The following is a 22,157-nucleotide window of genomic DNA, read 5'->3' as shown; positions in this document are numbered from 1 at the left end:
ATAAATGGCCTCAGCAGTTTTCCAGGTAAGACAAAAGTAAAGATCCCGTTTAGTAATTCAGTCACTGTAATGCCGTTATAAAAACAGAGTGATGGGAATAGTTGTGATTTGTGTCTTGAGGCTCACCAACCAGCACTGACGTGGTTGCATGGGCAGAACCCCGGGCACAGAGTCCTTCAATTGAAGATCTCATGACTAGCCCAACAACAGGGGCAGCAAACTGGAACAACTAGCAGACAACATTTTAAACTACAACAAACATGTCGAAATATGTTTAGTAATCCACAACAGAATATATAGTAACTCTTTATTGTTGTGTGCTGGACCTTTATGAGTTTGAATAATTCACTTAACTGCTTTTGTAGTTTGTTCATACCTTGCATGCCGGCTCTTTCAGAGGTCCGTTAAGCATCGAGAAAATCTTTAGCTTTTAGGGGCAGCAAACTGGCACAACTAGCAGACAACATTTTAAACCACAACAAACATGTCAAAAATATGTTTTTTAGTAATCCACAACAGAATATATATTTAATGATTTTTCCTACCCATTTCATGGTGCCCTCAGACCACTCCTTACTTAGGAACATTTGGTTTGTTACTGGATGGCAGTATTACTACACACCGGTGCAGTGGTGTGATGTGTAAAAAGGCTCCAGTGTGTATCCAGGTTGTTTCACACAAACAACATAGTTCCAGTGCAATGAGTGGTATAAGACCGTGAAGCAGCAAAATACACTAACTATGGTTCTGTTGTTAATACAACATTTTTTACGTCAGTATGTTTTGCGATGTGATTGTTGTTCTTGTCGGCTGGTCAGGAACTCTCCAACCAGAGGACCTGAAGCCTGATACAACTATAACCCTGCTGGTCAGCTCATGCAGCTTTGTGAAGGAGCTGTCAGCGCAGTGTTTCCATAAAGTGTTTTTGTGTGATTTCAGATGTTTTGTTGGAATCAATCCAACGACCAAAGGCAAAGCTGGTGAGACAAAGAAGAGGGAGACAAGAACAGCTCTGTCTGTCCTCACGTCTCTTCTCTCCTCAAGAGATTCATGGACTTTGACTTTGAGTGCAAGTCAAACGTAAAGCATGAGGACTGTTCTCTTCCTCACTATGTGACTGGACATGGTTCTCCTCAACATTTTACTAGTATTTACATCTTTTACTGATATATTTAGATTTCTAATTACACTGAAAGAAGGTCATATTTTAAATTATACCAAAACATTATGTGTCGTCTCCTTAATACATTTCTCCCTCAGGTCCTTGTTTCCGATTGGGCCGTTAAGCCAAGTATGTTGTCAGTTTTAGTAAAGTTTGATTATGTTGAAACTCTGGTCAATGTGAATTCCACTGGGCGGCAGGTGTCCAAAGATATATAAGATATATAATTTAAGAGCTTTTCTGAAAAAAAGAACACCATTTACTTAAAACGTTGTGAAATTGAATTGTGTCAATAAAAGTTTTATTTAGTTTCAGCTCTGGCTCCATTTTCTATTCAACAGGTGAAGAGACTTTAGTGCAATGTAGATGAATTTTGGATAAACAGTATCTCATTCAAAATACCTCACAATATGCATAATTTGATAAACTGATAAACTAAAAGAGTTGTACAACATCATATTGTATTGTGAAGTATAAACAGCTATTTATTGGCAACTTTAGTTGACTTCTGTAATTTGAATAGAACACAAGGAAATGTTGTCAGCTAGATTAAAATTAATAAAAAAAACAATAAATTGTTTATATACAACAAAAAACTGTAAAACTTATCCTGTAAAATACTGAAATTATTTTTTAAGTAATTAACAGTAACTTTATTGGCCACTTTTTTTTCAGGTACTTACTGTTAATTCTACAGTAGATTATTTACAGTGCAGGACAATGATGAGAAGGCTACTGGAACCAGATGTACGAGGATAAGGGCGGAGAATATGGAGCTCTTCACACACACACACACACACACACACACACACACACACACACCTTGGTGTCAGTTTAGTTCTTATCACACTGATGTATGTTCAGGATGATATAAGACACCATGACGGTTACCATGACTGAACCACTGTTTGAACAGTGAACACAGTTAAAGAGCCAAACCCCAAACACAGAGATTCATGAAGATGCTGCTGTGAAAGTGATGTAAAGGATCCGATGACTTCCCAGAAGTCCCTGGTTATATAAGGTGAAATGAGCGGGTGGAGTTTATAGTTCTTCCATAAAACGTATGTTTATAGACTTGGCTCATTGGGACACAGCAGATAGTCTGAGGGTCATAGATAAGAACCAGGGTCAAGGTTCCTGAGTCTTCATTGGATCAACACTTCTGTGTTCAGTCACTGAGCAGGAGATCCATGATATCTCCTCGTTAGTAAATACATTAAACTTCAGCAGCTGAGATGAACCTACACTGATTCACTAAGACCAAATGAGATCTGACACGACAGCACGAGAGGAGACGTGGTTCAAATAGAGCAAGAACAGAAACAGAGACAATAATCTCAGGTTCTTCTTCTCACACGGACGTTTGTTCAAGTGTCTCTGATCAGTCTGGTTTGAATGAGTTATTTGATGATATACAAATGGGCTGAGACGTGCAGATTGACAGCTCACTGGTGATTGGCTCCATGTGGTCATTGTGTTGAGGCCTCTAACCTCTGAGACTGATCCGATCCCTGTTTGTCTGCTGCAGGCTGATATCCAGGGTCTCAGTCAAGATGCAATCAGGAATATTTTTGCACCAGCCCCTAGCTGCTGGAGAAGAGACACCTGATCTCCATCTGACCCCCCCCCCCCCACGATTATATCCTCACAAAACCAACGACAGAAAAGTCTTGTGCTTTAAGAAGATACCAAACATTCAAATGTATAAATCTATTTATTATTATTTAACCAAAGCTTTAGAACGGTACAAAAATAAGCAGATCAACAAAACTGCTTTTACAAATGGTCATGAACATACAACTAGTAAAAATATTTTAAAAAAATCTATTTATATACATTAAAATAATCAATATAACAGCAGAGAAAGAAGAACAGGTGTGTTTCGGTCGTGGAGGTCAGGTGTAGAGACCTGTCCTGGAGAAGATGAGATCTTTCAGCGTGTTTTCATAAAGAACCCGACCCAGAAGTGGAAAGAGGAAACTGTCGGAGCGCCGCCTGCTCTGGTCAACACACAACCATGAACTTCAGGCTGAGTCATTGTGAGACATGTGATTCTGACATGAGGGTCCAGTCACTACCAGTGAATCACGACAGGTGAGCTTTTCCCACTGGTATGGGTACGGTGGTCAGAACCTGGTTCTGGAAAACATATCTCTGGATCCGTTCAAAGAGCCACACGAAGATGAGCAGGACGCTGACGTACTGGATCCAGGCGAACTTGATCGTTTCCCAGAACCCGGGGCGATAGGTGGAGGGAACGTTAAGGAGGAGAAGATCATAACAAGTTCACAGTAAACTAAAAAGATGGATTTTGGAATTTCCACTGAAGTTTCAGAATATCCTTAAAGGAAGTGTTTAAATATTTTAATAATTATTCAAAAGGAACAAGACTGTGAATATAATTATTCTAACAGGGAAGCAGCTTCACATCCCAGAAACAATAGTGAATGATCTTTCTAAAGAGTGTATTGTGTAATATATTACACAACACACACACACTTTCCTGACTTTGTCAAAGGATATGTAATGACCTCCACTGGGTAACGGATCTCTGCATTGAGCTCAAAGGGGGAACCAGCAGCTCGTCCCACTGTCCACACCGGCATGGGACAGGACAGCACGGTGGTCACTGCGGCAGAGAAAAGGAACTGTTTACAAAATGCAGGTTTGCTGAAGGATGTGATAAGCTGCAGGTTCTCATCTGGGTTTATTAACAGCTGTAAAAATATGAGTTCATGTCAACTCACAGTTTCTTTCCTGGTATCTCCTGATGATGTCCTCGAGGTCATACGCACTCGCAAAGGGGCTGGAGCCGTCGATCACAGACACCTGAGCATCAAGGTAAAGAAAGATGGACATGACATAGAACTTTCACAAGTGAGGATCAGTTGTCTGTTCCACTTCTTCCTTCCACGAGAGTGTGTGTAACTTATTCCAATGAAATATTTGTCCTGGGATCATCCTGAGGAAAAGCACAACACGAGATAGATAGAGAGAGAGAAACACGAGGACAGTGTGTGTGTGTCCTCTCACATTGTAAACGTTGTAGAGTCCTCGGTGAGGCAGGGGCGTCCTCTGCTGCAGCCTCAGGTCTCCACTGATGAACAGCTTCGCTCCAGGGACAGAAGACGAGTGCTGCACGTAGACCAGGCTCTGCATCACCACCGTGGACATCCGCTGAGAGGACACAGAGGAAACACATGCTCGCTCCAGTTGGGACTTTGACCGATGCTTTGGAGACCGTACTGCCATGATCGACGTTTTACTGTTCATACAGGGAAGTATTAATAAAGTTAAATCTGATTGACAGCTGTTCACAAACAAAGCTCCGCCTCCTTATAATTACTTCACCGTGAAGTGTAGTACAACGTTTTTACAGGATCGCAGAAAACTGTGGGTGAAACTGCATTCAGAGGGAAAAATGAATTACTAATCCTGGAATAAAATAGCACCATAAAATGATTTATGAAATGTTATGAAATTACTTTGTTCTGCTCAAAGTGCTGGGAAACAAACCATGTTCAGGAAGTTATCACAAGCTGTAAGACAGACACACAACTTATTATGGTCATGTGTGTTTATAATAACCTGTTCAACATTCCTCCAAAAGAAATGATTATATTATTATTATTATTAACTGGTGCTGCTGTCACTGATAACATAATTACATCTGTCATTATTATGATATTCATTATCCCAGGCTCTCTCTCTCTCTCTCTCTCTCTCTCTCTCTCTCTCTCTCTCTCTCTCTCTCTCTCTCTCTCTCTCTCTCTCTCTCTCTCTCTGTAGAGTGTCTTCAGGTGATGTCTGTTGTGATTTCGGGATATACCCCATTTGCATGGATTGTGTATTTGAAGTGATGATTCATCAGAGTGTGTGTCGGTGGATACATACAAAGAGCTGGTAGCTGAAGCTGAGCAGCAGCTGGACGCTGGTCACATGCTCCTCTGCGTTCAGGGGCAGCTGCAGTTTAAAGGTCAGGAGGTCAAACTTCCCGTCCTGGTTCGTGTCCTCTTCTCTCACCTGCAGCAGGGGGAAACAGCAGCACGTGACTTGTTGGATCAGAATCTACAGGAGGACGAACTGGTGCACATCGAGCTGCCTTACAGAGACGACAGGGATCCGGAGCTTGGCCCCCAGCATGTGGTTCAGGTTGGGGAAGGTGCTCCAGGCCACGTAGTCCCCCAGCGGACCGGTAGCTGCCACCAGCAGAGCCTGGTACTGGTACCGCACCACCGGCTGCTCCTCGTAGCTGCTCACTTTGATCCAGAACCCTAAACACGGGTCAACAAGGCGGTGAAACACAGACTGGGATGTGAACGCAGAGTCCCCCCCCCCCCCGGCTCGGTGTTACCTTGGCTCCTGTACGCGACCAGCAGGGGGGCGATGTACGTGAGGCCCAGGACCACGACCAGGAACACGGACGCCTTGGTGCAAACACTCGTCTTGTACCGAACCAGAGCCGGATGAGAGTACACTTCGTAGAAAGCCATGAGCGGCGATGGGAACGACCCAGCTAGCACCTAAGCTAACTGGGAGAGTGGAGCAGAAACCGGGGGAAACCGGAGAAAACCGAACAAACCGCTGCGTGAATACAAACAGAGCGTCGTTAGGCAACATCCACGGGTTCGATTCCCACGTTAAATCCCCGCACAAACTAGTTTAGACTCAGCGGAGCAGGCTAACATGCTGCTAGCGTTAGCATCCTAGCACCAAGCGCCGCCATGTTGAGAGGAGTTCAGCGTCTCTCAGTTACCATGGAGAGACGGTCATGTTGCGTTCAGGGAACCTCGTTTTTAGAACACTTATAGAAGACAAACTCATTTGAAAGATACTCAACGAGCTTCTGTTGCAATGTTTCGATTTGTTATAGAGAAATAAACCAGATGCAACAAAGAGTAGTTGTGTTTTATTTAGATGTAAACTCCAGAAATTATTAATTATCCGCTATTTTCTCAATGCTGCTGCTGTAGTTCACAAAATGTGAGGAGATCACAAAAAACTGAGTCAAACAAACTCCCCTTAGGACGATGGTTGTTGTTTATTTTTAATGAACTTTAATGTAATTGTAAATAATATTGTTGATGGCAAAACTATATTATATTAAATTCGAAGATTATCGCTGTAATAATGAGATAATTGATATGTTAATAACTTCACATATAATTATTAATAACTATCTTATGATCCATGTTATTCATGACTCAGCTTCATAGGATTCCTCCAATATAAATTCCGGCAGCAGCCAGTGAACGCAGCTCAGCACCACGCCTCAGGCGGGTAGTGACGACTCTTCCGGCCGGACGCACAGCTGATGCGTGACGTTTTGTTTTGGTCGCTCTTCTCCGGACGTTAGAAACCGACGGTTCCCGCAGATCTCCGGCCTCCCCCCGCATCTCCGACTCCTCATCACGCGTCAGTGCGGGGCCGCAGCAAACATGAAATGGATGTTTAAAGAGGATCACTCCCTCGGTAACGCGCTTTGGATTGTTATGAAACCAGAGGATGTTGTCATGTCATGCACCCTCCTCCTCCTCATCCTCCTCTTCTTCCGCTCTCCCCTTTCTCCTCCTCTCATCCTCCTTCCTCCTCATCCTCCTCTTCTTCCTCTCTCCCCTTTCTCCTCCTCTCTTCCTCCGTCCTCCTCATCCTCCTTCCTCCTCTCTTCCTCTAATATTCCTACTTCTCCTCCCTCCTCTCCTCCTCCTTCCTCCTCATCCTTTCCTCTCCTACTCCTCTCTTCCTCCTTCATCCTCCTCCTCTCCTCCTCTCTTCCTCTTCTCTTCCTCTATTATTCCTACTTCTCCTCTCCTCCTCCTCCTGTGTACATTGTGTTTCTTCCCTCGTCATCTCCTCCTGCTCACAAGCTGCATGCTGCTGGAACCCTGAGCTGCTAATGTCTGAAGCTACAGTTACTAGCATCACATGTTCGATCCCCGGTGTCCTGGTGCCGCTCCACCTTCAGTCAGCTGACAGTCAGCTGACCTCCACCAGGAGCGAGGCCTTCATCTGCACCGTCACGCCTCGGTGTGGGACCTTCACTGACTCAGCAGATTCATGGAAGCTGCTGGAGGTCAGAGGTCCTGAGGTGAAGAATCACAGAACAGCTCAGGAGACAAGTCAGGGACAAATAACACAACAAATACGAAACCACAACAGTTCAAAAAACACAACAGACACTTGTTATGTTGTCTTTGTGTTGATTGTGTTTTGGGATTTTCACTTCAGGGCCACTGCACTTTGAACACTAAGAATGTAGTTTTCAGTTTGTATAAAACGAAATCAAGAGAAACAGACAGTTTCAGCCGTCAGTGTGAACTTGATACAGAAGGTTTTCCTCACATAACTTTTAGAGCTTGTAAAACATCTTCTACTAATATCTATTGATCTGAATCCAGATGTGAGTTCAGGGTAAAGTTCTCTGCTCGTGTTCTCCAGTAAAGTGCTGGTGACACTACAGGACCAGAGGAGAGGAGGAGAGGAGGTGAAGAGGAGAGGGGGTGAGGAGGTGAGGGGGTCAGGTGAGGAGGTGAGGAGGAGAGGTGAGGAGGAGAGGAGTTGAGGAGGAGAGGAGGTGAGGAGGTAAGGAGGTGAGGAGGTGAGGAGATGAGGTGAGGAGGAGAGGAGGTGAGGGGGTCAGGTGAGGAGGTGAGGAGGAGAGGTGAGGAGGAGAGGAGGTGAGGGGGTGAATAGGAGAGGGGGTGAGGTGAGGAGGTGAGGAGGTGAGGAGATGAGTAGGTGAATAGGAGAGGAGGTGAGGAGATGAGGAGGAGAGGAGGTGAGGAGATGAGGAGGTGAATAGGAGAGGAGGTGAGGAGGAGAGGAGGTGAGGAGTTGAATAGGAGAGGAGGTGAGGAGGTGAGGGGGTGAGGAGGTGAGGAGATGAGGTGAGGAGAAGAGGAGGTGAGGGGGTGAGGAGATGAGGTGAGGAGATGAGGAGGAGAGGAGATGAGGAGATGAGGAGGTGAATAGGAGAGGAGGTGAGGAGATGAGGTGAGGAGATGAGGAGGAGAGGAGATGAGGAGGTGAATAGGAGAGGAGATGAGGAGGTGAGGAGGCGATGGCTCATCCCTGTAATCTCTGACTTCCTGTTTGTTCTCTCTCTCTCCCTCAGAGCACCGATGTGTGGAGTCGGCCAAAATACGCAGCAAATATCCCGACAGAGTACCGGTGAGAGAGAGTGTGTGTGTGAGAGAGAGTGTGTGTGAGTCTGTGTAGGTGTAGTGAGTGTGTGTGAAGGGGTACTGAGTGACAGGAAGTGTAGAGCTAAGGAGAGAGTGACAGGGTGAGTCTTGATTGACAGCTGAGCCAGTCCCAGCAGCGTTGGACAGCTCATCAGTCTCTGACATTTAGAGCCTGTCCTCACTCCCAGTCAAACCAGCAGGAGGAAGTGAATCCTCATGGGAACTGCACAGACAGGTTTGAACCTTCTTCCTGTGCAGGAAGGAACACGATGTCTTTGTGGTATTGTCCGTCACACAAAGCCTCTGGGTTTGTTTCCTCAGGTCAGGTAGATTAAATGTGAATGTGACCTGAGGTCAGTGTCTATGAGGAGTTTAACATCCGTCCACACTCTAACGCTGGCTGAGGGTCAGTGACATCTGACGGACGTCTCTTACAACTTTATAAAATCGGCTGCTCATATTTCTTTATCATATTTCTTTTTTTTTATTCCTCAAGGTTTCTCTTCAGAAGTGTTTATGTGTGACATTGTGAAAGAACCGGGATCACATCAGCATTTAGACCCAGGAGGAATTTTTGCCAATAGAAAAATGATAAGTTGATTATTATATGTGGAAAGAGCTCATCAGTCAAGAGTTCATCTCCTCAACAGTCTCTTAAATTCACATGATCATAAATATCAGATCCATGGATCTCTGAGGAATCAGTGAAAAGTAAAAAACCCAGTGATGGATTTCTGGAGCCAGATGCTAATACTACACTTCCTGTCACACACTACCCTTACACACACTAACCTCCTCTCCTCCTCACCTCCTCACCTCCTCACCTACTCATCTCCTCACCTACTCATCTCCTCACCTCCTCATCTCCTCACCTCCTCACCTCCTCACCTCCTCACCTCCTCACCTACTCACCTCCTCACCTACTCATCTCCTCACCTCCTCATCTCCTCACCTTCTTATCTCCTCACCTCCTCGTCTCCTCACCTCCCCTTCTCCTCACCTTCTCATCTCCTCACCTCCTCACCTCCTCAACTCCCCACCATCTTATCTCCTCACCTCCTCAGAGATTCATGGATCTGATATTTATGATCATGTGAATTTAAGAGACTGTTGAGGAGATGAACTCTTGACTGATGAGCTCTTTCCACATATAATAATCAACTTATCATATTTCTATTGGCAAAAATTCCTCCTGGGTCTAAATGCTGATGGGATCCCGGTTCTTTAACAATGTCACACATAAACACTTCTGAAAAGAAACCTTGAGGAACAAAAAAAAGAAATATGAGCAGCCGATTTTATAAAGTTTATAAAGAGACGTCTGTCAGATGTCCCAGCCCCTCAGCCAGCGTCACAGTGTGGACGGATGTTAAACTCCTCGTAGACACTGACCTCAGGTCACATTCACATTTAAACTGCCTGACCTGAGGAAACACAAACCCAGAGGCTTTGTGTGACGGACAATACCCACACACAAAGATATCGTGTGTTCCTTTCTGCACCTGTTCAAAGGGACGACTGCAGAGTGGAAGACGAATCCAACTTCCCTCTCGAAATGAAAAATGAGACAAGAGAGACCTGAACCACCTGATTCCAACAAACCATCAGGTTCTGTTGAGAGTTTAAAGCTGGACTAACTAATATTTTAATCTGAGCCATTGATCAAATTACTGTAATTTGAGAAGGTCTTTCAGGGTGAAGGTCTGAGACACCTGTCTACAGCCTTTTATCAGTGGGAACAGGAAAGTGTCCTGAGCCACATCAAGGACGTCTGACCTGCATTATAACAAATGATTTTGCAGCCTCCTGGTAGAATGTGTGTAACATGTCAGAGTGAGTCCATGTGAGTAACCAGCAGGACAATGTGTGGAAGCTTCCCAGTGAGCGAGTGGACGTGTTGATGAGGTTTCTAACACGTGACGTGAAACATGAAGAACACAAACATCTCAGGATGAAGAAGAGGAGCCAGAACCGTAGAAGATGAAGACGTTAACTTAGAAACTCAAGGAGATTCCAGATCTTCTGGTGATGAGGGCCGACTCCGGTGTGGATGAGCTGTAAACAACAACACTGATCTTTCCACGTCATGTCCCGCCTCCTGCTGCTCTACAGGCTCCGCCCCTGCTGCTCTATAGGCTCCGCCCCTCGCCTGGATGTTCCCCACATGTTCCTGTTTGAACGAGTCAAACCGATGACCTGCTGCTGCTTCACAAACACCAACTACACAACATGTCACTAAATGTTGACGTCTTTCCAAAAACAAAACATAAATAAAACACAAAATAAATCAGTTTTAGCAGTAAAATGAAAAGAACCTGTGAAACTGCTTCTTCTGGACTGTGTGTTAACGTGTGTTAACGTGTGTTGATTTGTGTTACGTGTGTGCTGCAGGTGATAGTGGAGAAGGTGTCCGGCTCTCAGATCGTGGACATCGATAAGAGGAAGTACCTGGTGCCCTCTGACATCACAGTGGCCCAGTTCATGTGGATCATCAGGAAACGCATCCAGCTGCCTTCAGAGAAAGCCATCTTCCTCTTCGTCGACAAAACCGTGCCCCAGTCCAGGTGAGAGCCACGCCCACCTTCACTGGTCCCAGTTCAACCAGGTGGGTCATGAGGCCGTGAAGAGGCCGTCTGGTTCCACCTGCTTCAGGTCGTGAGCAACACATTTATCACACAACCGGGCTGCAGACACACACACACTCAGCCAGGGACGAATCCACCACCACAAAAAACAAATTTCAGCTTCACGTTGACTCAGTTTGTGTTTTTCTTTTACCCACATTTACTGATTGTAACCTATTACTACTGCTACTACTACCAGGCGAACTCAGAGCGAACGTCCCAGTCATGTGTGTGTCTTTACCCCCCCCCCCCCCCCCCCCCACAAGAGGAGGAGGCCACACTGGCCTCTCCCCATGAACACCAGACAAAACCCCAGTTGATCTGTAATCTGTTGAAACACCAGAGCCACAGCGTGGATCTGAGGAATCTGACCTGCTTCCCACAGCTTCCTGTCCCACTGATCCACCACCAGTGAGACTCTGATACCAGTGTGTCCAGAATCACTTACTGGGGCACAGGCTGACTCACGATTGGCCAAGTGCTTGTATGGGCGGGGCCTAGACATCCCAGCTCCACTCCACAGACTCTGAATGATGTCATGATGAAATTTAATATCATATAAACACACTCAGACGATTTGGCAGCAGACAAAGTTTTCTGTCTCCTTCAGTTTTCTATCTTCACATTTAAAATGGAACACGCAGACACGCAGAGGTCAAGGGTCACAGCTCCGTGGTCTGACCCTGAGGTCACTGGGACCAACAAATGTAATCAGCTCATCTGAGTCTCAGATCCTCTCCAAGCGTTCTCAAGATAAAGTGTTCACAAGAGACATAATGTCACGATGCTGCAGCAGAACTAGTGTGTGTGTGTGTGTGTTTGTGTGTGTCTAATCAGTGGTTCCTGTTGTGTTGTGTGTTGCAGTCTGACTATGGGCCAGCTCTATGACAAGGAAAAGGACGAGGACGGTTTCCTGTACGTGGCCTACAGCGGAGAGAACACCTTTGGTTACAACGCCTTTCACACAACACGTGGTTAATGCTCATCTGAACACCAGTCTCACACACACACACACACACACACACACAGTAACACACACAGCTGGGCCCTACGCAGGTCTATACAAGTGTCATGTAAATAACGCATGTACACTATCGGCAATCTGCATTTATGGAAAATGTTTTGATACCACACACACACACACACACACACACACACACACAATATGATGACCTGCAACATGACTCTACAACATGTCATTTTTTGGAAAGCCCAGATCAATTAATATTTTAACTGTTTAAAGGAGAGAAACATCTTTAACACTGCCATGACATCCAATAAGAATAACCACCACACATACTGAGCACATCACTCCTCATTAGTTTATTAACGTCATCAGTGTCTCAAATAAAAGAACACGCACACGCATCATCACACAGGACACGATGTGGAGAGAAATCCTGTGATCATATATTCAATCAGTCATTAATCTCATTATGGATGTATTTATATGTCATGTATAAAGACTAAGATATGTAATTTAACTCAACACGTCCACTCCAGGGACTATAAGCATGTGACAGGGGGCGGAGCAGGCTGCTGGCGTGCTGAATGAGGGGGCGGGGCTGTAAAGTGGCGAGGAGGCAGCGGGTGTAGAGCGTGTGTTCCTCTCAGGGTGTTGCTAACATTAGACTCCACCCAGGATTCAGACCTGTGACGCCAACATGTTCCTGAGTGAACCGCTAATGAACTCCCAACACAAGGTTATTTTTAAGTTGATTTAAATTTGATGCATGTTCTGTATTTAACCTTCAGCAGTTTTCTGTTGCTGCCTTGATGGAGTTAAAGGTCAAAGTTCATGTGAAAGGCAACTGGGAAACCCATCAGTGGTCCAGTGACTCACTATGTTGCACTGGAAGAGAACCAGAACAACTGTTTACACCCCACTGAGACACAAACACGAGGCAGCTGCGTGTTTCCTGAGCTGTGACACACACACACACACACACACACACATCCAACAGGTGCATGACAACAACATCACAAGCTTCGTTATCCTGAGGTTTTTACCAGATACACAACGTTCAACTCTGTCGCTGCAAATTTTAGAGTTGAACAAGTTTGTGAATAAAATCACCGGAGGCAGATTTATCCTGTGCAGAGTTTGAATCCCATGGAAAACAAAAGCCACGTCCAGTATTCCCAGTAAAGTGCTGCTCGGGTCAATGGCCTGAAACCAGAAACCATCTTCTCTCTCTCTCTCTCTGGATGAATCTGTCGCTGACGTTCTGACCACAGCTGAAGCTTCTGGTTCTGAATCAGAGCGACTCACCTGCTGGTCCACAAGGCTGCCTCCAGATGCTCTGTACAAGTGCAATATAATGATGATGGAATGCTATGATATGGAGGATTGTTTTATTTCATCTGTGTTGTATGATCGTTAAATATATTTAAAAATGAAACGTAGCAGAGTTTTAGATATTTGAAAAAGGTGAGGCAGCTGGAAGACCTGACCAATAAAAGTCAATCCAAAATGAAACGTGTCTGAATCTGATGTTCCAACATTTTTATTTTTACTTTTTACATTTGGTCAAAATTAAAGGGACCATGTGCAGGTTTTGACCACTAGTAGTGCTGTAGAGCAGAGCTGCATTTTTCTATTGTATCGCACGTTAGGACACATTTAACACGATGTACGTTTCTGCCAATCACGTTTCATTTCCTGTTGCGCTGATCAACATTAACCTGACAACCACAGTTCACACCCAGTTCACACCCAGTTCAAACCAGTTCAAACCCAACTTAAAGCAACTTAAAGCAGTGGGTTGGGGTTTGAAACATCTATCATTAAAACATCCTGGACCTGCCCCAACGATTTCTTCTTTGACCACATCATTCTACAAGATGTAGTCATGTTTGTATTAAAGATGAAAACATAAATCATAAATGTAAAGACTGCAGCTGATTTTAAAGCATTAAATACACAATGTCAAGCATCCTGATCACAACCAGCGACAATCTGCTGAGCTGAAGCTGTAACACAACAGATCCTCAGTTTGTCGGAGGGAAGGAGTTTATTCTAACGTGGAATCAGAGGAAACTGATTTTCAGCTGCAGTCACAACACGTTACACACACAATGAAAACAAAGCAGTCGTCTGAGGACAGAGAACAAAGGTCATCGACCTCTGAGGACAGCGGGACCGCGGCGGCCAGCAGCGACTTCCCGGGTGACGGAGAGAGACGCACAAAACCAAACAATATTTATCCACAGCTCCAACTTCGACCCACCAGCTGTCAGGAAATCAACACAAAGTGTCACATGATGAAGAAGATTCTGATGCGACCGTAAAGCCAGAGCTCCGTGGGCCGGAGCAGCAGAGGCTGGAGGGATCTCAGTGGAAGAGAAGCAGCTTCCTGTCGCTGCGCGGCCACAGAGGGAAGGCCTGGCTGTGCAGCTGCTCCCAGGCCTGCTGGTACGAGCTGGACGCCTGCTTGTAGTCCCAGTAGGTCCGAAGCTCGCTGCTCCTGGACAGACACACAAAAGAACTGACTCAGAATGTGGGTCTGTGATTCCTCCTGTGCTGGAGGACGGCTGATCGGTGGTTTCAGGTTTTCCTCGGCCTCATCAGATCAGCTTGTTCACTTTCTTGAATCTACCAACTGACACCACGATCATCCGTCTGTGTGTGGAACTCATATCTAACAATCTGCTTATCTTATCGACTTGAAATGACCAGTGCTCTGCAGCTGAGGGGGGGGGCAGTGGGCAGTAACTGGGTCAAACCTCAGGATCTTTCACGATATCGGACTGGGACACAGATATCCACGGGAGTCACAGGTGCTTATAATGACTGACTTTGAAATCTTCAGTGCAGATAAACCAGGGAGGATGAACACAATGTTTTCTAACTTCGCTCTGCACCACAGAATGAAAACACACACTATAAAAAGTGACTGAATGTGGTAGAAGAGTTCCAGGACGACTCTCTAATGGCTGGACTGGTTTTCTTAATTGTCAGTTATGTATTTATCAGCTCCCTCTTTCTGCCTGGTTTTCATTTCCCCCTCAATCGGCAGAGGGACGTTACTGTGCTCACTTAAAGGAATCAGAGTGAAGACAACACGATACACACAAGGTTAATGGCTTCGATGTTATCAGTGCACTAATCTTCCTGTGCGTTCCTTTATTTCCCAGGTGTATTGGATTGCTCCTCCTGCCCTGAGGGATCAGATTCCTTCAGTGACCCTCTGACACGACACAAACACACTTTATGTTAAACAGTGAGTGTGTGTGCGACAGTGGAAGTCGCCTCTTGTGCCTTGACGGAGAAACTGGATCACAAAAGTGGTTCCATATAAAAAAATATCTTTTATCCAGCTCGGCTTATACAACCATCGGACATAGATATATATTAATTATATAAACTGTTACGGCTGATTGTCGTCAGAAAAGAGAGAAATATAACTCTTCATTTAAAACAAATGAAAACTGAGGCACAGAGAAAAGGAGTCTAACTCTAAGATCAGAATCCAAAGGGTGATGGCTTCTCTCTGGTAAATAACCGTGATCCCTTCCTGAAGCCTGTTGGTTCTGTACCCGTCCGCCTGTTTATCTACATCCTCCTGTCTGAGCCCTGCTCTTCAAAATAAGGGCATCCATGACTTCTCAGAACCCACTAAACTAACTGTCTCAGCCTGTTTTCATCAAATAACTAATTCAGACTGAACTGATCAGAAACATGAGTGAGATGAGAACGAAATGAAATGATTAAAAATAAATGTTGGAAGCACCAGCAAGTGTTGAATTCTACATTTGATGTCTCAGACACAAGTCTCTGTAAAAGGTGAACAAACAGACTGCTGTGTGTGTGTGTGTGTGTGTGTGTGTGTGGGGGGGGGGGGGGGGGTTGAATCGTCCTTCAGACCTCGGGGAGGTTATGAAAGAGCCTCTTGTCTCTTACCTGAGGGATCTGGGACGTGCTGACGGCTCCGTGGCTGAAACCAGAGACAGGAACGAGTGGAACAGTTCCAGTTTACACAGAAGAGACCTGGAGACACAGTCACACACATTTCACAGAACATTCACTCAAACCATCAGCTGTGAATTCTCATATGAATCTATAAACACTCAGAGGTGGGAAGTAACTCAGTCACACTGTGTTAATTGTTACGGTACTTTATTCATATACTTTTTTCTATACTAGATATACTTTTACACCTACTCAGAAAACAGTAGCATTCATTTGTCAGCTGGTTTGATGTCATTTCATTTTCTTGTGTGTCGTGTGAATCACAATAAAGTGAATAGTTGATCTTGAATCCCTGGACTTACTTGTCTTACACTTTTCCTTCTGGAACATTTCTCATGCTCATAAATCTTTTCTTGCTTTAACATGTTTTCTAGTTGATTTGAAGTCGTCTTGGTTAAAGTGAAAAAGTCTTTGAACTTCATTAATGTGACGATGACCTTCACAGGGAAACTTTTTACTTTTGCTCTTTGAGTTCGGTTCAGAGCCTGAACTTAGAAACATTTACTGGAGTAAAGAGGTTGGATCAGAACTTATACTTTTACTTGAGTCGTTTTTACCAACAGTGTCTGTACTGGATAAAGGAATGTGTGAACTTCTCTTTATGATCAAATGTAAAATGAGTGTTTTGGCTCCACCTGGACTTCGCTGTGCCCAACACCTTCTTTGTGACTCCGTGCTTGTAGCCGTTGGCAGTGACATCTACTGGCTGTTCAGTCACATTACACCAACTGATGGCTGAAAGAAAAAAACGCTTTGTTATTCTGCATTTAAGTTTTTCCTTTATCTTATTAATTTGACTTCACAGGGCTTGATAACACTACCTGCCCCACAGGGGGAGATGCGTCCCTGTGTGGCCCGGTGCTGCAGCTCGGTCTGGGCCTGGCTGAAGCGGAACTCCAGGCTGGACTGGAGCAGCTCTGGTGGACTCACAGAGAAACCTGCAGGGAGGTCGGTCACATGGGAACACCTGAGGATCACATGAGGACTAGAATCAAGTTCTGCTCCGAGCACGCTCCCTGTTTCAGTTGGGTTCTAGCCTCCATTTCCCTCACCTTGTCACCAAAGCTCTGTGCATGACCTCTTTGCTGTACGGGCACTTCCCCACCACCACCGTGCTGAAGTACAGCGCCTCCTGGAGGTAATGGGACAGCAGAGCACCCTGGAAGCCCAGCACTGCCCAACGGGACAGCTTGTCAGTACAGGACAGGGAGAGAGTCGGTTCACCTCGACCCGGCTTCACCCGCAGCACCCCTGTGCTGTGGTACCCCGTCCCGGGCTGCAGAGGGTCGGCTGCCCCCCCAGGGACACACTTGGCCCCCGTTCTGTGAACGTCAGGGACCCGACCACTCAGTCCAGCGCTGTCAGGGGGGTCTCTGCTTGTTCTCTCCAGCTGTGCTGAAGCATGTGAGACAGTTTCTGTGGCTTGAGTCTGAGAGTAACCTTCACTTTTAGATGAATTTGAGGGGAATGATGTTTTTGTGTCTCCTCTGTCCTCTGTCCTCGTCTCTGCCGTCTCCTGTTCGTCCACACGAGCCAGCTTGGTGAGTGGCCCTTCGCTTGGAACCTCAGATTTCCTTTTCATACTTCCTCCTGCTCCCGTCCCTTCACGACCCTTTACAGAGGCGACAGGGGGGCGGGGCTGAGACGGGCTGTCAGTCATGGGGATGATGGACGCGTCACCACCTGGTAGAAGACAGGAAGACTGATTATTGATTCTGGACCACACACAGGGACTTAAAGCTCTCTGGTACAAATACAAATCCCTGAAGCATTAGATCCACACAGGAGATTCAAGCTTTGTTCTTCATATGAACAAGAATAAACTATAACTTGATTTAAATCCTGTGGATTGTGTCACATAAAATGCTGGAAGTCATTTATAGGGCTGAATTAAATTAATATAGATTTTCCACAATTCAATTTGTAAGAACTCTGTGAGACGGCAGGTGAACTGGGAGCAAACTGGACTCACAGGGAGTGTGACTGGTAAAGAAGAGGAAGGAAACTCCCGGCTGAAGCCTCCACTTCCCCTGCTCCTCCGACGGACAAAACACAGAGCTGTGGCCTCCGCTCACAGCCCTGTGCAGCTGCTGGAGCAGGTATCTACACACAGACACACACACACACACACACACACACACACACACACACACAAGTAACAGAATGAATAAACCATATTGACCTGCTATAGACACACATTCAACTGAACAAAGACACAGACCTGATACATCCTCTCCTGGCAATGACTTCTGCATGACTGTCGTTGAGGACATCACCTGCAGGGATAAAAAGATTGTAATGATGGTTTGTTAACGTATATTTCCTTTAGGTCGGGGGGGGGGGGGCACCTCAGGTCATATAAGACAGAAGAAAGACTGCAGCTGTGGTAATACAGTTCACAGCACACACACCATGAGGACTCATGTGTGACTGTCCAATACATTTGGTTCCAGTTCCCAGGGAAACGACCTCCGTCTTAACTGTGAAAGAAAAGAAAAAGATTAAATGGATTAAAATTCCATTTATAACATATCACACCTTTAAAGATCCTCATCTTTCACTTTCTAAACAGATTCATGTGTTTGTGTTGATCTCGTTCACGTAGAGAGAGAATTCCTCATTCCTCACACTGCACAGTGACCTTCAATCTTTTATTCCTCATTTAATCAATTCATTTATTGCTATTCTCTGTGTAAGTCTTTCTTTTTATATGCTTCTTGTATTGTGTTGTTATAGTGCGTTTGAGGAAGCCATGTTTAATTTGAAAAGAATGAACGGAGGAAGTTTCAACTCAAACCTTTATAAGATATGAAGGCTGTGCAACAAATAAATAAAAGGTAAATAAAGAAGTGAGGTCAGTCTGCATCTTTTATTCTCTATGTATGTTATAGCTTTATTTTTTAAAGCTTTCACTTGTCATCGTCTTGTGTGGTCGTGATGTAGTTTATATCTGTGTGAAGCACTTTGAACTGACTTGTTGCTGATTTGAGATCAGATCAGTTTTATGGACCTTCAGGACTTTACTGATCCTCCAGAGAAGAATGGGATTGGAACATATTAAATGAGAACAGAGGAGTTTCCTGTGGAGCGTGTTTCTCCTCCTCAGTCGAACCTGAGTCAGTCTGGAGCACCGCGGCCAGCAGGCTCCACTCCCTGCCGGCCTCGGGCCTCCCTCTGCGGGGCAGCGCCTCCAGACGCGCGTAGCACAACCGGGCGATTTCATCCGCGTCCGCCATGTTGGAGCGAAGGAACCGGAGCCGCTGGGATTTAACAAAGAGGAGAAGTTTCTGAATGCATCAGAAATCACGTGATCAGAACAAAAATAAAGTTTTAAAAGATTCGAACCGGTTTAATAAACACACCGTTCTACCGGAGAACTGCTCGAGAAGAAGAAGGAGAGAAACACACTTCCGGTCGGTGGTACCGGAAGACTGGTTTACCTTTCACAATAAAGATCCTTTGTTTCTGGATTACAGATTACAGATTATTCTCTATTGTTCTAGTTTTGTATTTGGAAGCCAAGATGAAAAACATCAGCAGTTTTTATATTAGCTTCAAAAATACAGTACACAGGGAATAAAAAGATTCAGAAAATATACCTGACTATAGTATATAAAAGAGTATTAATATAACACTGAAAGTTCCTAATTAAAAATACAGTAGGGTTATATTATTATTATTGTTTTGCTAATATTTGATAACGACTTTATGTAATGTAAATTTTAGTTTAATCCTGGACAGTGACCACATTTTACAAGGTTAACATGTGTAAAATATCTCCTCTGGTGACTGGCTGTGGTACAGGTCTTAAACTCTGCCTCCTCCATGTTGGGAGATGGGACATGTAGCAAACCAAAAAAATCTTTTTCAAAGATGGTTTCTGTAATTGTTTAAGTGTTCTTGTTTCCAAAATTTCATTCGGCTTCATTTAAATATCTATCTGAAGAATGGTTTTAATGATATATTCGCGATATGGTTAATTAATGATATAGAAAGACGTCATTATTGACAGTTGAGACTGACTCCTTATTGGTCCAGCTTGGTTATTGACAGGATTTGTATATTTCGGCTTCATTTTTAGACAGTGGGAGGAAGTAGAGACACAACCTCCATCTTTATTTACAATCTGTGAGACGACAGCATCCAAAAGTGAAGCCAATCTGGACTGCCCCCTGGTGGCCGGCTGCACAATGAGTCACACACTGCACCTCCTCTATTTTACCAGATGGGACATGGATCTAAATATAGAAATCAAAGTTCACATTAAATTAACTCCTTTCTGATACATTTTCTTTAAATTATTGACGCAATGATGAGACTCACTCCTGATTGGTCGAGCGTGTGTATGGACGGATGTAAACAACACGTCTCCATCATCCACCTTATTTACAGGCTATGGTCGTTCGGGATTTGCATCACTTTAATTATTTCTTGATAAGATTATTTGTTTTATAGTTTAAAGAAAGAATAAATATTATGTTTTGAGACTAAAGTGATCTAAATGGTCATGGCCCACAATCCTTTGTGCCACAGAAACGGGAACACGTCACGTGGTTTTGTCAGTGAGGCGGAAATGAAAGTTCGCTATTGACATCAGCGGAGCACAGCTGGAGAAGGTACGGGACAGACTCCGCCTCAGCCCGGGTTGTTGTCGTGTCACCGGCCGCCTCCTGTCCTGACAGTGACCGGGGAGCCGCCGGTGTTGTTTTACGTGTGACCGGGGAACCAGAGCAGCTTTTATCCGCTCGTCCTTTGACGAGAAGCCGCCGCTAAGCTCGCTCGCTAGCGGCTAGCTTCCTCCGTCGCAAGCTAGCAGCAGTTAGCCTCACCCGTACCGGAAGTGAGCGACTTTACCTTCAAAACAAACGATGCTAAGGAAGCAAATGTTGATTCTTTTGGAACATCTTTGATATTTATAGAATCTCTGTAATCTTCATAATATACTCGGCTCAAGTGGACTTCATACACTTGCTCATGTGCTGTTTCTAAGCCACGTTTTGTGCGAGATGAGTTGTAGTTTGGAAAACGTAACCGGAAGTGTGAGGATTAGCCTTTGGCCAGCTTGACGGTGATGGACACAAATTCCTTGATCATCTTCCGTGTTTGTGTTTAGTGCGTAGCAGCCAGAGGTATTTGATAAGGGGGGGCGGGGGGGAATCAGAATGTGAGTTCGATCTTTAATGTGAAGGTCAGTGAGCATCCGGTGACCAGCTGCGTCCCCTGACCGCCGCAGCCCCGGCGGAGGGAGGAGGTGTGGGCATCTTTGTCCGCAGCTCAACTTGGAGCTTTGGGTTAATTCACTTTGACTCGGTGTCCGGGTTGAACTGGTGCCAGGTCGGATACCAGCAGTCACCTTGGGGCTGATGCATTGATAACATGATGATGATGAGGAGCCGCCTCCTCCTCCTCCTCCTCCTCCTCCTCCAGGGTCTTTTCACGGTGTGAACAGGAGACACCAGGGTTCAGCTTCATGTTGTGTCATTGCACACACAGCTTCTCTTCACATCTGCTCTGACTTTGACTCAAGGTGATGTTTGTGGGGTCTGATGACTTCCACTGTGCCTGGTGGGGGGGAGGTGCTGAATGTGTGGCAGCCAGGTTGCATGGATAGATCCTCACTTTGTTGTTTTTGTGTGGTTTGTTGTGATGCAGTGACAGTACGTCGTCAACAATCGCAACACTGTCAGAACACAAGAAAAGATGGTGAATGTCCCCTGGATGTTGTACAGGCCCAGTACAGGCTGGTCAGACCCGGGTGCGTGTCCCCATCACGTCCTCCTGGTCCAGAGCCACAGGCTGGTCAGACCCGGGTGTGTGTCCCCATCACGTCCTCCTGGTCCAGAGCCACTGGCTGGTCAGACCCGGGTGTGTGTCCCCATCACGTCCTCCTGGTCCAGAGCCACTGGCTGGTCAGACCCGGGTGTGTGTCCCCATCACGTCCTCCTGGTCCAGAGCCACCGGCTGGTCAGACCCGGGTGTGTGTCCTAAACACGTCCTCCTGGTCCAGAGCCACAGGCTGGTCAGACCCGGGTGTGTGTCCCCATCACGTCCTCCTGGTCCAGAGCCACCGGCTGGTCAGACCCGGGTGTGTGTCCTAAACACGTCCTCCTGGTCCAGAGCCACAGGCTGGTCAGACCCGGGTGTGTGTCCCCATCACGTCCTCCTGGTCCAGAGCCACCGGCTGGTCAGACCCAGGTGTGTGTCCTAAACAC

The 22,157-nt window shown here is 45.5% G+C and overlaps 4 protein-coding genes and 1 long non-coding RNA gene across 8 annotated transcripts in view; 3 read left to right on the top strand and 2 right to left on the bottom strand.

Annotated features, from left to right (window-relative positions):
- Positions 1-2,860: 2,860 nt before the first annotated feature.
- On the bottom strand, positions 2,861-6,276 carry tmem231 (transmembrane protein 231). The gene is made up of 7 exons (XM_062389181.1): positions 5,520-6,276; positions 5,273-5,439; positions 5,060-5,188; positions 4,199-4,342; positions 3,913-3,994; positions 3,691-3,794; positions 2,861-3,415 (listed from the first exon to the last, which is right to left on the bottom strand). The coding sequence occupies exons 1-7, from the start codon at positions 5,656-5,658 to the stop codon at positions 3,251-3,253; spliced, it is 930 nt and encodes a 309-aa protein (XP_062245165.1). The 5' UTR covers positions 5,659-6,276; the 3' UTR covers positions 2,861-3,250.
- A 179-nt stretch (positions 6,277-6,455) lies between these two features.
- gabarapl2 (GABA(A) receptor-associated protein like 2) lies at positions 6,456-13,452 on the top strand. Its single transcript, XM_062389210.1, has 4 exons — positions 6,456-6,637; positions 8,280-8,335; positions 10,741-10,913; positions 11,838-13,452. The coding sequence occupies exons 1-4, from the start codon at positions 6,604-6,606 to the stop codon at positions 11,950-11,952; spliced, it is 378 nt and encodes a 125-aa protein (XP_062245194.1). The 5' UTR covers positions 6,456-6,603; the 3' UTR covers positions 11,953-13,452.
- Positions 13,453-13,458: 6 nt separating this feature from the next.
- adat1 (adenosine deaminase tRNA specific 1) lies at positions 13,459-19,380 on the bottom strand. 3 transcript variants are annotated; one of them, XM_062389138.1, is made up of 10 exons: positions 19,308-19,380; positions 19,058-19,205; positions 18,357-18,425; positions 18,167-18,221; positions 17,918-18,048; positions 16,998-17,628; positions 16,767-16,912; positions 16,581-16,680; positions 15,877-15,963; positions 13,459-14,440 (listed from the first exon to the last, which is right to left on the bottom strand). In XM_062389138.1, exons 2-10 carry the CDS (start codon positions 19,179-19,181, stop codon positions 14,308-14,310), a joined length of 1,476 nt encoding a protein of 491 aa, XP_062245122.1. In that variant the 5' UTR covers positions 19,182-19,205; positions 19,308-19,380; the 3' UTR covers positions 13,459-14,307. The 3 variants fall into 3 exon arrangements, with proteins under 3 accessions (XP_062245122.1, XP_062245121.1, XP_062245123.1); XM_062389137.1 differs by lacking the exon at positions 19,308-19,380 and having other exon boundaries at positions 19,058-19,299; XM_062389139.1 differs by lacking the exon at positions 19,308-19,380 and having other exon boundaries at positions 18,920-19,195.
- Positions 14,437-15,708, top strand: LOC133954741 (uncharacterized). Its single transcript, XR_009920814.1, has 2 exons — positions 14,437-14,753; positions 15,111-15,708. It is a non-coding gene; the product is annotated as an uncharacterized LOC133954741 (long non-coding RNA).
- Positions 19,381-20,508: 1,128 nt separating the features above from the next.
- wwp2 (WW domain containing E3 ubiquitin protein ligase 2) overlaps positions 20,509-22,157 on the top strand; it is a 35,928-nt gene continuing 34,279 nt past the window's right edge. For both annotated transcript variants that reach the window (XM_062389091.1, XM_062389090.1), the window contains exon 1: positions 20,509-20,561. The gene's annotated coding sequence lies outside the window, so the exon portion shown is untranslated. The remainder of the gene's footprint in view (positions 20,562-22,157) is intronic.

The sequence above is a fragment of the Platichthys flesus genome, chromosome 6, assembly GCF_949316205.1.
Source record: "Platichthys flesus chromosome 6, fPlaFle2.1, whole genome shotgun sequence".
NCBI classification, from domain to species: domain Eukaryota; kingdom Metazoa; phylum Chordata; class Actinopteri; order Pleuronectiformes; family Pleuronectidae; genus Platichthys; species Platichthys flesus.
The sequence above is the reverse complement of the archived record's forward strand: the minus strand, read 5'-3'. Positions and strand labels throughout refer to the sequence as shown.

What these genes read in the sequence shown, in the direction of transcription:
- tmem231 (XM_062389181.1), bottom strand. Translation starts at nt 5,658, where the DNA reads ATGGCTTTCTACGAAGTGTACTCTCATCCGGCTCTGGTTCGGTACAAG. An exon ending in GGTCGCGTACAGGAGCCAAG is followed by an intron (nt 5,440 to 5,519) that starts GTAACACCGAGC and finishes ACCCGTGTTTAG; the next exon opens with GGTTCTGGATCAAAGTGAGC. An exon ending in GTTACCCAGTGGAGGTCATT is followed by an intron (nt 3,416 to 3,690) that starts ACATATCCTTTG and finishes AACGTTCCCTCC; the next exon opens with ACCTATCGCCCCGGGTTCTG.
- gabarapl2 (XM_062389210.1), top strand. Translation starts at nt 6,604, where the DNA reads ATGAAATGGATGTTTAAAGAGGATCACTCCCTCG. An exon ending in TAAAGAGGATCACTCCCTCG is followed by an intron (nt 6,638 to 8,279) that starts GTAACGCGCTTT and finishes TCTCTCCCTCAG; the next exon opens with AGCACCGATGTGTGGAGTCG. An exon ending in AAAACCGTGCCCCAGTCCAG is followed by an intron (nt 10,914 to 11,837) that starts GTGAGAGCCACG and finishes TGTGTGTTGCAG; the next exon opens with TCTGACTATGGGCCAGCTCT.
- adat1 (XM_062389138.1), bottom strand. Translation starts at nt 19,181, where the DNA reads ATGGCGGACGCGGATGAAATCGCCCGGTTGTGCTACGCGCGTCTGGAG. An exon ending in GTCACACATGAGTCCTCATG is followed by an intron (nt 18,222 to 18,356) that starts GTGTGTGTGCTG and finishes TTATCCCTGCAG; the next exon opens with GTGATGTCCTCAACGACAGT. An exon ending in CTTTACCAGTCACACTCCCT is followed by an intron (nt 17,629 to 17,917) that starts GTGAGTCCAGTT and finishes GTCTTCTACCAG; the next exon opens with GTGGTGACGCGTCCATCATC.